Raw genomic sequence first — 15,153 nt, 5'->3', positions numbered from 1 at the left:
GCTGCCTGGTGGCCATTTTAAAGGCTGTGTGTACTGACGACAATACTAGTGCAGTTAGTACAAATGTTTTTCTTTTTGTGGGGGGAGAAACAATGGTTGACTGCATCAAATAAGGATATTTTTCTATGATGTGTAAAATATGTTATGTTTTGATTTATCGTTTGTTTAAATATTTAAAGATTACATAAAATGTATATTAATATACGTATTAAAAAAATGGCATCACTCCAATACAGGAGAGAGAGAAGACGGTTTGGAAGAATTGAAGGCCAGAATTTGAATTTGTGATGTAATATAGCCCCTGCATAATACTTATGAAGTAAGAGATTACATTAGCCTGTTTTATAATTTTAACTGAATCTGTAGCACATTACTTTTGCATCACTTCTTTAATTATCATTAAAAAGGGAAAAAACCAAGACTGGCTGCCCCTACCAGCCTCTGTGTGCCAATTTAGATTTTGCACTGGATTTCATTTATAACATTAATAATTTCCTTTACTGCACTCAAAGCAGCTTTTTTATTATTAACTTGTGAGTAAGCTTGTGTATTTGTGTTGCTGCATTTTAGTTTTCCTTGAATAAAGGACACTGTGGGATTTACGTAAAATGATAGCTTAGTCTCAAGACATTTAAGGTGTATTGTAGCTTCTTTACACCTTAAATAATCATTTAACTTGTGCTGGACTTATATAAGGGGTATTTGCACTGATTGGCATATGGTACATTGTGCAATAAGATAAAGGTTAATTTCAAGACTCTGTTTCTCACTCTAGGTACATTCCGTGGGCATCTTAACCCCTATTCAAACAATGAAGACCCTGTTTTAATAGATAGCACTAAAAGACTGGCTGTAATATACATCTTGTGTGGTCTTTTATTCTTTTCAGTAACGATTCATGATTTCTAGTTCAATACTGTATCCCAAAGACAGATCTCAGCTCATGTTTTTTTCTATCTCTGGAAAAGAATTATTGAATCCTCAAAATATCAGTTGACAGTCACATTGCTTTGAACATCTTGTTGTTCTCTGTGTTGCTTTTTCTCATGGTATTGGGACTGCGATTGACAGATCTCACTGTGTCTTTGTGCCATGAAAGATTAATTGTTAGTATTTAGTGGTGAATAGTACATGTGTCAAGAATAACTGTGAATTACACAGTCTGCCCACAGCTTTAATTAACCAACATTGTTGGCACCATACAGAGCTGCTGCTGCTGCTGCTGCTGCTTTTGCAGCCAGGGAGGAGCACTGTTAAAACACTGATTACAGAAAATGTGGAAGCGACTTACAGTTTGTGACTGTGTTATTAACTTGAGACGAAGAAAAATCCACTGATCAGAGAAACCGAAGTTTAAAGGTTTAAACTGTAGAATTTTAATTTGAAGCCAGCTATTGATCTCTGAGACAGAAAAATTCTAACTCAGAGAGTTGGGAGACTTCAACTGAGCATGATGCTTCAAATTTTGCATTCTGTATCTTCATTAGTGTGGCATGTGTAATGTGTAACACATTACAGTATGAGTACTACACAGTGCACTGAGTGCCTCTCAGTGAAGTGCACAGTGGATACAAACAATGTGAGAATACAAACATTGGAGCTTGTTTGCTGTTGCCCACATGATCTATTCTTGCAGCATTGCACTTCCTCATTTTTAGACTCTGGCAGCCTGTCTTTACATGTTTTCAGGATTTCATCAAAATGAAAAACATGTTTTAAATTAATCGACCAATCATTCACATTTTTTTAGAATTGGTAAAATACTCTTCAACAATTCCCAGAGCCTTACTTGATATAAAATATTCATTTATATTATTTATATTTACATTCATAACATATTCATTATACATAACAAAGCACCAAAGCAAAGCACCAAATTCTGAAACTAAGTAAGAAGAAAAGAAAAAGGGATTAACTAATCGATTAATCAGCTAATTGTTTCCCCAGTGGATTTCATATGATTGATTTGATTGATTTCAATTTCATATGAAGGGTAATCAAGTTCAATATATAACATTGGACATTTATGTCTCTCCTGAAACACTGTCAGCAACTAAAATAAATGAAATGAAATAAATATATGGTATTCAATTCAGTTCAATTTTAAATGCCAAATCACATTAAGGTCTCAACCTTGTAATTTATAGAGAAACCCAGCAATTCCCAAAATAAGCAAGCACTTTGGGGATTTATTTACTGCTCTACACAAAAGTACTTTTCAATAAATACAGCAACCAAACATGGTGAAAACAGCATCTTTTGTATCATTCCCACAGCCACGTCTCCCAGAGCAGCTCCCTGGAGGAGATTCGTCTGGACGGAGACAAGTTTGTGCCACCAGCTCCCCGGAAGGTGGAGATGAGACGGGACCCAGTGCTGGGCTTCGGTTTTGTGGCAGGCAGTGAGAAACCTGTGGTGGTACGCTCAGTCACACCAGGTAAAGTAAACCAGCCACTTACTAGGAGCTCTAATATAAAGTAGTGACTCATTAGATCCCTGGACATTATCAGTCTATTCCCCAAAGAAGATGAAACCTTCCTAAAATGTTGCTCGAAAGGAAGAAGGAAAAGAGGAAACCCACACCAGCTGTAGTTTACTTTGATGATTCATCGTTTTAAACAGCACGGAATGATTAAGCATTAATTCCAGCCTTGAGCGACGAGACAGGAAACCAAGAAAATCAAGAGAAATGGAATGACTGTGCAAGGTTTGTACTTAATTCTTGTTTGGTGTGCATTGACAGGGGGTCCATCAGAAGGAAAGCTGATCCCAGGGGACGAGATCATCATGATTAATGATGAGCCGGTCAGTTCTGCGCCCAGAGAGAGGGTTATTGACCTTGTCAGGTATGACGACACACTAAGGTGAGATGCCATTTGTCTGCTGTTAAAGCTGTTGTTGGTGACTCTATAGCTGTGTCCCAATTCAGGGGTCCCATTCTTTGGAAGACATGTGGCACACGAAGAAGGTGGCCTTTGTGGGCTCTGTGGACCTCTAAGGCTGAAGCAAAAGAGTGTGGTCTATGGAGGATTTTCTTTATCCGCTTCACCAGCTTGTCCCGCCCTCACCACGGTCGCCTAGCAACAAGAGCTGCAGTGCCAAACTACAAGAAACTTTAATACCCCTTGGTTTTTGTATTAGTTGTTCAGATTAGTGAAGCCTGATACTTAGGGATCCACATAGTGAAGGCTACATTTCTCGGGCACGAAAGGAAGCATTTCTGGGCCGTTGTGATGCAATCAGCCCTCAAATCCAGCCTCCAAAGGAGTCGGCCCCTGAACTTGGACACAGCTTATATTCCCCTTCTTGGAAGTTTTCTTTTATTGTCTTACACCATTAAATCCGAGTAGATTTATTGCGTGTTTTGACACTGCTCAAAGGAAAAATAAACCTTTAGTGTCAAAGTAAAAGCAGGTCTCTACATAATGATCTAAATATTTAAAAATAGAAAATACTAGTGCAGCAAGTTGATTTAAGTTAAATGGAGGCTACATGTTTGTGTTCAAGTATTTAGTATAATGTCAAATCTTTCAGCATTGTGCCTTCATTCTACCTCACTGCTCTGTATAAAAGGTAGAACATGTAGTGGGGGGGTGTTTCCTGTTCCAACTTAATGCCGGCAGCAGAGGGAGTCACTGCTTCATAAATAAAATATATTTTCTCACAGTTTAAGGACATGTTGTACTGTTCACTTTATACCCAGATTAAGAAAATACCACATCAACTTCATCACTCTATTTTATTTTTATTTTTATTCATCAAGCATCAGTAAACCAAATATTTCAACTGGATAAATATGACACATTACTGTAGCCACCTGCTCAAATGACTGCAGTTTAGCTGCATGCTGGTGCTGATGTTTTCTCATGCGTCTCATTAGATTAATGTCACTGAAACAGCTGAGTGGCTGGCTGTGAGCGTTTTGGTCCTCGTGCGAACTGTGCACCAGGGTGTAAACTACAGATTACAACAGGTAGAAGTGCTCACGTGGACAATCCCTCACAGCTCCTGTGGCCTTGACTCAGCTCTCTCTCTGCAGTTAAACTCTGAACTAGGCTGCCCGGAGCGTCTCTAGGACACTCTGTTCCTCCTCCACCATGATGGCTCAGAAACCATAACTGATCCCAGGGCAACTTCAGTATTTCTTAATTTAATTTCCATATTATTACTTTATTGTTTTCATCCTTCATTAATATTTTTTTTTTTTTTCTGCAGGAGTTGCAAGGAGTCCATATTGTTGACTGTTGTTCAGCCGTACCCAGTAAGTTTCCCCATCTTCTATGAATAAAATCTTGCACATTACATTAGGCTGTTTGGTGTGATTATTTGTTTCTCAGTAACTATATGAAAGCAAATCATTAATCATGCCATATGTTTGTGCTGGCACTGTATCAGTAATGCCGTAGATGCATGTCAGACCCAGGCTAACTCAAAGGGAATCCAAATCCACTGCAGTCTTTCTCATGTTGTGGTGTCAGATCCTCGCAAAACCTCAGATAAACCCGACGCATCCACATTTACTAAAGTCATGGAGCACCAGATGGTGGTGAGCGAACTGCACCAGGAGCATGTATTCGGCCTTTGTTTACAGTTCACGTAATAAGTCAGTGAAAATTGAATTATGCTTGAATTCCCTCCAAAAATAGACCAAGGCGTGAGTGTGTGCTTCCAGAAAACAACACTGGCAGGGAACCAGCAAGACAGCAATTATAATTATTATAATTTCCTAAAACAAAAAGTCATGTAAATAAATCTCCTTACATTTCATGTTAGCATTTTGTTTGTGTCAGTATAGACTCTCAGCACAGTGAGTCTCTTAAGTGGCCAAAAAGGTATGATTTGCAGGAAAAACAATTGTGTCATATTCCATGATACCCAGAGGACCAAGCAGAAATTATAATCCATCATGTAATTATTTCCATTCACCAGGTGTTTCGTTTGCAGCCTCAATGACACGGCAGCAGTGAGGGCATTCTCTCTCACATGCCGATACATAGTGCCACCTTAATTACATCAGCACAGAGCGGACAAATGGACCGTGGTCATGTTTCAAGAGGGGATCGTCCTTGACTTTGTGTGTGGCGATGGAAAAAGTGCATGACTCATCTCTGAACGGACGGATTGTCCTTTAAATCTCTGTTTCCTTTTTTTCTTTTTTTCTTCTTTCCCTCCTAAAGTCACCAAAATCGGCATTCATCAGCGCAGCCAAAAAGGCCAAGTTAAAGACTAATCCTGTTAAAGTGCGCTTCGCTGAAGAGGTCATCATCAATGGCCAGGTCCCAGTAAGTCACGTTGGACACTGATTCATTATGTACATATCAAGGTTCTGCACAGGACACGACAGCAGCAGACTAAAACTCTTAAAACTAGAGCGCAGAATGAGTCAAAGTAGTAGAATTCACAATCTAAGACAAAGGGGAAATAAAACACCTTCTTCTTCATTTCTATTTTCATCAACCAGCGTATGAGGATATAAGTTAGAGAGAAAAAAAAGGAGGAACTATCAACAGAGACCTTGCCCAATTTGTTGGATGTGTCACACATGAGAGTAGATTTCAGAGAAAGCAACTACAGAGTAAAGACACCATCAGGCGATCATAGCCTCTGAAATGAGGACAGCATCAGTGATCATTAAGGACGATGCATCATTATGTTTCACTCTCTACAATATGTTGGCTCAGAAAAATGTTATGCAATGAAAATTGAATAAAACAAACAAAAACAGGTCAAATGAACATTTAAAGAATTGGTTTTAAGTAAGCTGTATAAGCTGGAGATGGTTAGCCTAGCTTTGCACAGAAGTGTTGCTAATCATGATAACATATTTCATATTTGGAGTTTTGTCCTCATTGTTAAATACAGCACATTATTTAATGAGCCATAGAGGTGGATTATGTTAGCTTTGCAGCTAAATGTTTCCACCTGTTTCCAGTCTTTATGATAAGCTGAGCTAAGCTAGTCATCTCGGCAAGAAAGACTATTCCCCAAAACGTTAAATCACACCGGTAATTTTCTTTTAATCATCAATCGCCATATATCTATATAATTCAATGCGCAATCATTTCTTTGCAAACCTTGTTATTGTAGACTTTTCCACTCCTGATGCATTTAACTGCTTTATGTAAACAACCTTCGGCAAGAAAGAGATTTGTTGATCAAATTATTCTTATTTCATCCTCAGGAAACAGTGAAGGACAACTCCCTTCTTTTTATGCCAAATGTTCTGAAGGTGTACCTGGAGAATGGGCAAACTAAATCATTTAGATTCGACAGCAACACATCCATTAAGGTAGGTGCTGGAGGGAACCCTGCTTAGTGATGAAATGCTGCTCCACAATCGGAAGTGATGTTCAGTTTAAATGTTGAATGTTATTCACAGCTGCTCTGTGCATTATAAAGTTTAAACTCCTCTCTTCACTATGGCCTTCAGAACAAAACAGAATGCAGCTTAATCACAGTAAACTGGAGCAGGGAGGCTTCACGTGGCTATTTACATTTCCCTCTTTTCTCCACTGCAGTTTAAAATCTAATTGAATGTTCAAGAATGTTTTTGTTGTTGTGTGTGTTCAGTTGTGAAAATTACTCACGGCTATGGCCGTTAGCTGAGCAGGCTGTTGCATCTGCATGGTTCTCATGTTGTATTAACAATTACTTTATCCATGTGAAAGGACGTCATCTTGACCCTGCAAGAAAAGCTATCCATAAAGAGCATTGAGCACTTCTCTCTGATGCTGGAGCACAGAGCTGATGGATCTGCCAGCAAACTCATGCTCCTGCATGAGCAGGAGATGCTAATTCAGGTGAGACTCTAGTCAAGTCTTTTTGTAATGCTCCTGGGTATTGCACAGTGATGCTGTGGTTAGCGCTGTCAGCTCACAACAAGAAGGTACTGGTTTTATACCGATAACTGACCGGGGTCTTTAAGTGTGGAGTGTGTATGTTCTCCCCATGTTTGTGTGGGTTTTCTCTGGCTTCCTCCAACAGTCCTAAGACATGCAGAGTGGGGTTAGTTTAATTGGCGATATTGTGTGAATGTGGATGTGAATAGTTGTTTGTCTCTATATGTTGGTCTATATATCTGTCCAGGGTGTATCCCGCCTCTCTCACTGGGATTGGCTCCAGCTCCCTGCGACCTTCAAAGGATAAATGCTATGGATTGATGGATGGATTCCAACTGTCCTGTACTATACAATTCAGTATATGAAAGAAATTGCATAACGTATATTGCAAATGACATTTTTGGCATAGTTTATACATTCTTGTTTACATTCTTGCCAATATTTCAGTAATGTCCTTTTAACTGTCTGTTGATTAAACAGATTAAGCCAGAAGATATTATCTTATCTGGTGGCATAGCCTAAGTGCATAAACTCCCTAAACTCTGGGGAGACAGTGTTAACAGCCAAGAAAACCACTGACTCTTGGTTTTTAACAATTCGGAATTTGAACACTGTGCTGAGGAACAGAGCTCTCTGCAGCCACAAGTGGTAATTCATTCTTTTGGGCTGCAAGTCTTAGGAATATTATGGTTTTTATACAGATAAATAAATCACCAAAAGTCACTAAGACTTTATTATAAAGGTATTTTGGCTCCACTTAAACCCTGTTCATCTGAAAAATTCTAATAATATTAATAATAATAATGAAATGGAAAAATATGTATAAACATTTTGCGGACACACAAGCCATGACTAATTACACCCTCCTTATCTTCAACTCATACTCCAGGTGACACAGAGGCCAGGATCACACAAGATGAAGTGCTTTTTTCGCATCACATTCGTCCCAAAGGATCCTTTGGAGCTGCTGAGGAGAGACGCGGTCGCATTTGAGTACCTCTACGTTCAGGTGAATATTAAGTCAATGGCCTCAGTAAACACATGGTTGTTTAAGGTGTGGTGTTGTTTTGTGTGTAACCTCTGCCTGCTCTCACTCTCTCTGGCTCCTCCAGAGCTGTAATGATGTGGTATTGGAGAGATTTGGGTCAGAGCTGAAATACGACACGGCCCTCCGTCTGGCTGCCCTGCAAATGTACATTCTAACCATCAATACCAAGCAGTCCCAGAAAGTTTCCCTGAAGTATATAGAGTAAGTGGATTGAATTTCACACTTCAAGCTCGTTGGACTCAGTCTTACGTCTTCTATCTACAGAGACAGTTTGTTTGTAACGACTGTTTCCTGCTGTGGGAGAAAGTACTCATCCAGAATGCTTTTATTCAATATCAGCTTAATGATCTGTTGGTATTGTTGTGCTGCAATGCCAAAAGGTACATCCCTGCTGGCTGGTTAATAATTCTGATTGTAGCCTGCCAGTTGATCAATACACCACCTCTAGGAGAATAAAATCAGTCACCAGTCAAAATGATGACTTGACTGTTTTTCGTTGCCACCCTTATTTAATCTTTTGGAATTGTGCGTCTGCAGAAAGGAGTGGGGTTTGGCGTTGTTCCTGCCTCCTGCAGTGCTGTCTAGCATGAAAGAGAAAAACATCAAAAAAGCACTCACTCACATCCTCAAAACCAACCAGAACCTGGTGCCGCCTGGCAAAAAGGTAAAGTCTTTATATGTATCTCACACTATCCATCCATCTCTCTCTTTGCTCTGCACCACATCTGAAAAGACTCTTGACCACCACCTAGTGGATGGATGAATTTCAAAAATAATGGTTCTGAGTGGAGGCTTGAACAAATAACTCAGTTGGATGTTTCTGCTGTGAATAGCCGTTTTAAATGATTTCACCTTGTATTTTATCCTACGCCTTTGTTTTTTCCAGCTGACTGCCCTGCAGGCAAAGGTCCATTATCTGAAGTATCTCAGTGACTTGAGGCTTTATGGAGGACGGGTGTTTAAATCTACACTAATTGTGAGTGAAACTATCTTACAGTCTGCAGTGAGTGTGTGAAACAAAAAACAAAATTGTCAGGTCACTGTTCATTTTCATGCAGAAGAGGATGTGTGTCCTGACTTTCCCTTTTTGTTTTTTTCCAGCAAGGCGAGAAGCACACGGAAGTGACATTGCTGGTGGGGCCCAAGTATGGTATCAGTCATGTGATAAACACCAAAACAAACTTGGTGGCTCTTCTGGCTGATTTCAGTCATGTGAATCGCATTGAGATGTATACAGAAGATGACAACAGGGTTAGAGTGGAACTACATGTCCTGGATGTAAAGGTTAACAAACCTTAATCCCCTGCTCTTTATGAACATTTTCTATGGATTTTGCACAAACACTACAAAGTCTGTTCAGTAGAGATGATCAACTCCACTCTACTGACTCACTCTCCCATCATTTTGCACTAATTGTCATCTGCTTATCTGCCTTTTCCACAGCCCATCACTCTTTTAATGGAGTCTGTTGATGCAATGAATCTGGCTTGTTTGACTGCTGGCTACTACAGATTGCTGGTGGACTCCAGACGCTCCATCTTTAACGTTGCCAAGAATACAGACAGCATGGAAACAAGTATGACTGCCACCATCGCAAGATGATTCATCAGAAAAGTGTTGTTTTTTTAAATAGAACTGTGTTATTTTTTGCTTCCTCTTTGCAGGCCATGCAGCGAGAGTAAAGCAGAACTATCAGGCCATCGAGTGCACATACAGCACACCACATAAAGCCTATGAGGACAGAAATAACCAGAGGTGCGGCCGCGATTATTTAGACCAAGAGTGCGAGTATCTCGACCATGGGAGATGTGAAATGCAACCAGTCTACATAACAGAAATACACCAGGCCCAGCACTCAATGCATATGGCAGAGAGAGCGGAGTGCTGCAGAATCCCTTGCTCCCAAACGTACCTCAACATCCCCAGGCCCAAATCCCAAGACTCTTCCAGGAGCGCAAAGGTCTCCTTCATATTTGGAGATCCTCCCTTAGACAGTGTAAACCCCCAAAATCTGGGCTACCAGAGACTGATGGATGAAGGTCCAGAGATGCTAGACAATCACAGCCACATGTACAGGCGTCTGGAGGAGGACTATAGGATGATGGATGCCATAGAAGATGGGGATGGGTATCAGTACACCACCAAAATCTTCAGTCCTACCGAGTGCATTGAGGAGCCGCTGCTGCACGACATCTGCTACGCAGAGACAACAGATGACGCAGAGGATGAGGATGAAATCAGCTGTGAGGAGGACATGGTGATGAGCGACATAGACAAGCCTATGTTACTGTCACTCTCGGGGTCCAGCGATGACATCATTGACTTGACCTCCCTCCCTCCCCCACCAGAGGGTAATGACGAGGAGAACAATGACGTGTTGCTGCACTCTCTTAACCTGGCCATTGCTGCTCCTCCTCCTGGCTTCAGGGATAGCTCTGATGAGGAGGAGCAGCAGGGAGCCGGGACCCACGCCCAGGGCGGCCGCAATGATATCCCAGTGTCCCTCATAGATTCGATGCCCACCCACGGAGCAGAGGGCCACGGACAGCCTCTGGACAGTGCAGTGGTGTCCACCTTACAAGCGCTCGAGGCCCTCGCTGCATCCGAGGAACCAAGTCCAGCACAGTCAGAGAGTAGCACAGGTTCTTCTTTCACTATTGTAACGTTCATTCATTAACACCATGCATGTTCCAGCCATTCACTTTTGATTTGTCGTTGTTAAGTTTTTTTCAATAAAGCCCATTTTGTTCTATGTTTCCATTTGTGTGTGTATTATTTCATTAATTATGATCATGCAGACAGTTGAGTTCATTACTGTATCATTCATTTTTGTTTAAACTTGTTTTGTTTGTTTTCTCATTGTCAGATGCACAGTGTCAGATGTTTGTTGCTAGTATAGAAAAACAAATCATTTTGAATTGCCATATTTGGTTTGCTATTTCTGTATCATATTTGTAAGTTTGATTGTAATTTCAAGTAGAATATGATAATGAAGTGAACAGGCCTCTTTATTATTGTCAATAACTAATTTACTCTTTTTCTCACTAGATGCATATTTACATTGTCATTACCATCTCTCAATAGTCTGTGATATTTTCCATTTGCCTCAGAGGGGGTTGTTAATGCTTTGTTTGTCTTTCTGTGGCACACAGGTGTAGAAATATCACGAGCATTTAGTCCCGATTCCTCAGATTCTGGCAACGAAACAAACTCCTCTGAGATGACAGAAAGCTCCGAGCTGGCCAGTGCTCAGAGACACACAGAGAGCCACCTGAGGATGCATGTCGCAATGACAGAAGGCTTCCACGCCATGACTGAGGAGAAGGCGGAAGCGACTGCACAGAGCGATGGCAGAACAGGAGCCGTGCAGTACAATCCCCAGGAGCATCAGGAGGACGAGGCAAAATCCTCTGCCGTTGCCTCCTCCCAGATATTTCACTCAGATGGTGGGGAGATGGAGCCAGAGACGATGGAGATAAAATCAGTTAGCGAATACTTCACAAAGTTGCACATGGGCTCAGTAATGAGCAGGCAGAGGGGAAAACAGAGGGAGGCTGAGAGCAGGGTGCAAGGGGATGCCTGTGAGTCCCCTAATAGGGTTCACATGACTCCTCAAGAGTCAGCCAAAGAGGAGCCTACTCATCTTGTTGGGAAGTATAACGCTTTCACTGTGAGAGATTCCTATTACATGAATCAACTAGATCTGGGGCGAACGCACTTTAAAGACAGGCATCAACAATTGTCTTCAGAATGTGCGAGTGACTCACAGGCTTCCCTCGTAGACAGGTTGACAGTAAAGGGAGAGAAACAGGACTCAGATGAAAAAAGCCAAAAGATAAATGCCCATCTCCGCTCCCCGTCCAGAGGCCCCATCTCTGTTGAGGGAAATGCCACCTCACAGGATATGGAGCAGCAGAAATTTAAGATTCCATCCTCAGAGCAAGACGCCACACGGTTATATGAATACCATGTGAGCAAGCGTATGTCGTCCATACAGAGTGAGGGCGTTCATTCTCTCCAAAGCTCACAGTGTTCCTCCATAGATGCCGGTTGCAGCACAGGCAGCAGCAGCTGTGCCACGCCAATGGATTCTCCCCTTTGTGCCACAGACAATATGCACGTACTGTCAGAGTCCTCGCTCAAGGGGCTGAGTTGTGTAACTGCTGAGGAGAAAGCTCACGGGCCTCAAGGCCAGGGGAAGGCGGGTCACCCCATCGACCCCACCCTGCTGAGGAAGATCCACGCAGCCACCAGTGCTGAGCCTGGATTCACGATTGCACGGGATGGTAGTCACAGGATGCCGAAGATTAAAGAAACCACAGGTAAAACTATACAGGAGGGTGCTCCTTCTTTTTTTAAATCTGTATCTGTCCATTTCATATGTAGCTGTAGCCAGCAGCTGGTCACCTTCGATTAGAATAAATACCAGAAACAGGGGGAAGCGTATAAAGGTTTCTCTGAAGTTATACATATGAAGGACTGTTTTGTGGCCATGTACAGTGACTTCCTGTTTTCCCCACTGTTCCTCTGTGAATTCACAACGACTAATTTTGATACTTCAGTTTTGTGCAGATTAAGCAAATGAGAAACATGCTGATTCGTGAACATTAGAGGTACAGATAAGCCGCTGCTGATTCAATGCCGTGCTGACTGAACAGATGTTAGAGTTGTATCAATCTTCTCATTAACACCAGGAGTAGTTCCCAAATTGTCAGATTATTTGCTTGAATATCACTTTTCCTGTTTTCATCATTTAAACCCTTCAGAGACTTATATATCATCTTTTTACAAGTATGTGGATTCAGTTTGAAGAAGCATTTCATTATTTCGGTTTTATGAATAATTGCTCCAATAACATTTACAAATAAAATCATTTTATTACAGATGGAGATGTGGTGTCAGGGAGATGCTTCACAGTTCTCTTTATTTTCTCCTACCCCTAGTGTAGCTTGCACACAGCTGAAGAAGGCTGGAGAAGAGTCATCTTTAGCTCTCTGTAATGAGACCAGAACCACCGCCAACACCATGTCACCATCGTCATTACAAAGTAGCACAGAGCCCAGCCAGCTTACACAGGCCAGCCCCGAACCCGACTCATTCGCTCTGGCTTCCCCCTCATGCGGATCTTCGTGTGACCCCACAGCAGGCGGCCTCAGGAAGCCACGCAGGGTTCGGATGCTCAGGAGGAGCTGGAGCACCCTAATGCCAGGTTCTAGGGGCCTGGAAGCACTGATAGAGAAGACCAAAGCCACACTCACAGGGAAAAGTGGTGGTCAGAATTTCCAGTCTCAAGATGCCCCAAAAGTGCAGAGGCTATTCTCTGCCAAAACCTTGCCCAAGAGCTTGTCCCAGGGCTCAATCGCCACCTCTAATTCATCTGGTAAGGGGCTGCAAAGAGGAGCCTCCCCGCTGCAGCCAGAGTCAACAGCACAGAGGCCGGATGCGGGTTCCTGGAGGTGCCGCGGGCCGTTCAGTCACTGCTTCCTCAGGAGAAAGACTGATAGTGATAACGAAGGCAGAAAGACGCCCTCAGATGCTCCGTGTTCTGCCAGCTCAGTTTCTTTCAGCCATGAGGGAAACACTAAGCGTAAAGCAGACCGCAAAGCTGAGAAGAGTAATAAGGCTACTGCTATGAATGACACGAGCCTTAAAGCAAGGTTAGCTCGCATAAATTCAATGAAGGGAAAAACCTACAGCCTTCACACAGGCTTCGCACTCGCACGAAAGGATGCCTTAGACATGATCAGTGTGTTGCGGTCCAGTGTAGGCCACTTGTCCAGAGGTGAGAGGCCCGAGGTCAACAAGGCCGACATGGAAACTTTCTCCCAGCTGCTTACCATGCAGGCCACAGTGCTGGGCGGCGCCTGCAGTCAGATGGCGGTGGAGTACGGCAGCCCAGAGGAGTTGCTGCTCACTCTGACACACAGCTTTCACACACTCTGCTGCCTCACACAAGCCTGCATGTCACTAGTGGAAGGCATGAGCACCAAGAGAGAGCGGCGCGAGATGGTGGCCAAGGTGGACGAGGTCGTCATGAACTATGTGTATCTGCTGAGAGCGGCCGAGGCGGCGTCAGGAGGATCCCCCAGTGACCAAAGTGTGAATGCATTGACACATCACTCTGCCACCATGTCTGCTATTATAAACGCACTAGTTCACTCACTGAACACCCAGCTCAACAAATAAACTGTTGTTATTTTGTCTTGACAATTGATTTTAAAGCCATACATAAAGAGACATGGGTTTAACAACCAATGTGAACTGCTGTGAAAAAATAAATCTTGCCTTGTGTATACAATATTTTATTATGTAAAGTAAAAATTAAATTATATGAATCACTTAAGTTTTAGATTACATGAAGGCCTATATGAAGAAGAATACAACCCTCCTCAAAAGCATATAATATTATATAATAGGAATTATTTTAATGATTTATTGGTGACATGTAGAATATTACAACCTTATTAGAACCTTGTTTATAAATTGTCAAAATATACATTATGTTGAAGAAATGCATACACTATACAGCTGTAGACAAATCATTGCACAGAACAAAACATGATGAGAGTAAAAGTAATTCATATGACTTTTTCATTTGCTGGATTCAACTTAATTTAATGAATACTTTACACATGGACACTAAGTACTTTCCTGTTATTTTTTTGTCAACATCATTAAAGAAATTTAAACTTTATTACAAATGTTTTTTCGTCTATTTGTGTTTGACCCCAGTCTTGTGTGTAATTCTGTTCACTAGTAACCACATTTTATTTAAAAAAAAATTCTCAGTGGTGCGTGCAAAGTCCTTACCTAATTTTTATTACAGTTGATCACTGAAGCATTAAACCAGAATAACACAAGCTGACAGAGTGACTTTTCTAGAGTGTACACGTTTGTTTCTACAATTACATTATTCATACAGAAAAGTTGCTAAACCCATGTTTAGTTGTATAACTTTACTTGAATAATTCATCGTTTTACCATTTACTCCAGCCTGAGTGGTGGCAATGCTTTTTGCATTAATAATGATGATTGCCCATTTCACTTCCAGGCCTAGAGACAGTGTTTGCACTGTGTTATACGTGAGAGAAGACAAGCATATGTTTCATGATGTGTGTGCAGGAGTCGACTGCGACCATGCTGCTCTATGAGGCTGTAATGAGGTACAGCATTGCTTTGAGCTAAATGCTAAGGTCAGCATGCTAGTATTTGCGTATTTCAGGCTGTTTTTTGTTTTGCAGCTATTGGGTCATAAACCTATATCTT

General features: G+C 41.7%; 1 protein-coding gene across 6 annotated transcripts in view; it reads left to right on the top strand.

Annotated features, from left to right (window-relative positions):
* Positions 1 to 14,206, top strand: part of frmpd4 (FERM and PDZ domain containing 4) — a 29,856-nt gene extending 15,650 nt beyond the window's left edge. For 4 of the 6 annotated variants that reach the window (XM_069532842.1, XM_069532843.1, XM_069532847.1 and 1 more), the window contains 15 exons: positions 2,277 to 2,437; positions 2,744 to 2,864; positions 4,216 to 4,261; positions 5,178 to 5,282; positions 6,182 to 6,289; positions 6,669 to 6,800; positions 7,729 to 7,848; positions 7,952 to 8,088; positions 8,425 to 8,551; positions 8,774 to 8,863; positions 8,989 to 9,171; positions 9,331 to 9,463; positions 9,552 to 10,529; positions 11,040 to 12,209; positions 12,836 to 14,206. In XM_069532842.1, the coding sequence (XP_069388943.1) occupies positions 2,277 to 2,437; positions 2,744 to 2,864; positions 4,216 to 4,261; positions 5,178 to 5,282; positions 6,182 to 6,289; positions 6,669 to 6,800; positions 7,729 to 7,848; positions 7,952 to 8,088; positions 8,425 to 8,551; positions 8,774 to 8,863; positions 8,989 to 9,171; positions 9,331 to 9,463; positions 9,552 to 10,529; positions 11,040 to 12,209; positions 12,836 to 14,073 (4,849 nt within the window). In that variant the 3' untranslated portion in view covers positions 14,074 to 14,206. The remainder of the gene's footprint in view (positions 1 to 2,276; positions 2,438 to 2,743; positions 2,865 to 4,215; positions 4,262 to 5,177; positions 5,283 to 6,181; positions 6,290 to 6,668; positions 6,801 to 7,728; positions 7,849 to 7,951; positions 8,089 to 8,424; positions 8,552 to 8,773; positions 8,864 to 8,988; positions 9,172 to 9,330; positions 9,464 to 9,551; positions 10,530 to 11,039; positions 12,210 to 12,835) is intronic. The other 2 variants (XM_069532844.1, XM_069532845.1) reach the window with 1 other exon arrangement.
* Positions 14,207 to 15,153: the final 947 nt, after the last annotated feature.

This window comes from Paralichthys olivaceus, chromosome 10 (assembly GCF_024713975.1).
Source record: "Paralichthys olivaceus isolate ysfri-2021 chromosome 10, ASM2471397v2, whole genome shotgun sequence".
NCBI lineage: Eukaryota > Metazoa > Chordata > Actinopteri > Pleuronectiformes > Paralichthyidae > Paralichthys > Paralichthys olivaceus.
This window is presented reverse-complemented; position numbering and strand designations above follow the sequence as displayed.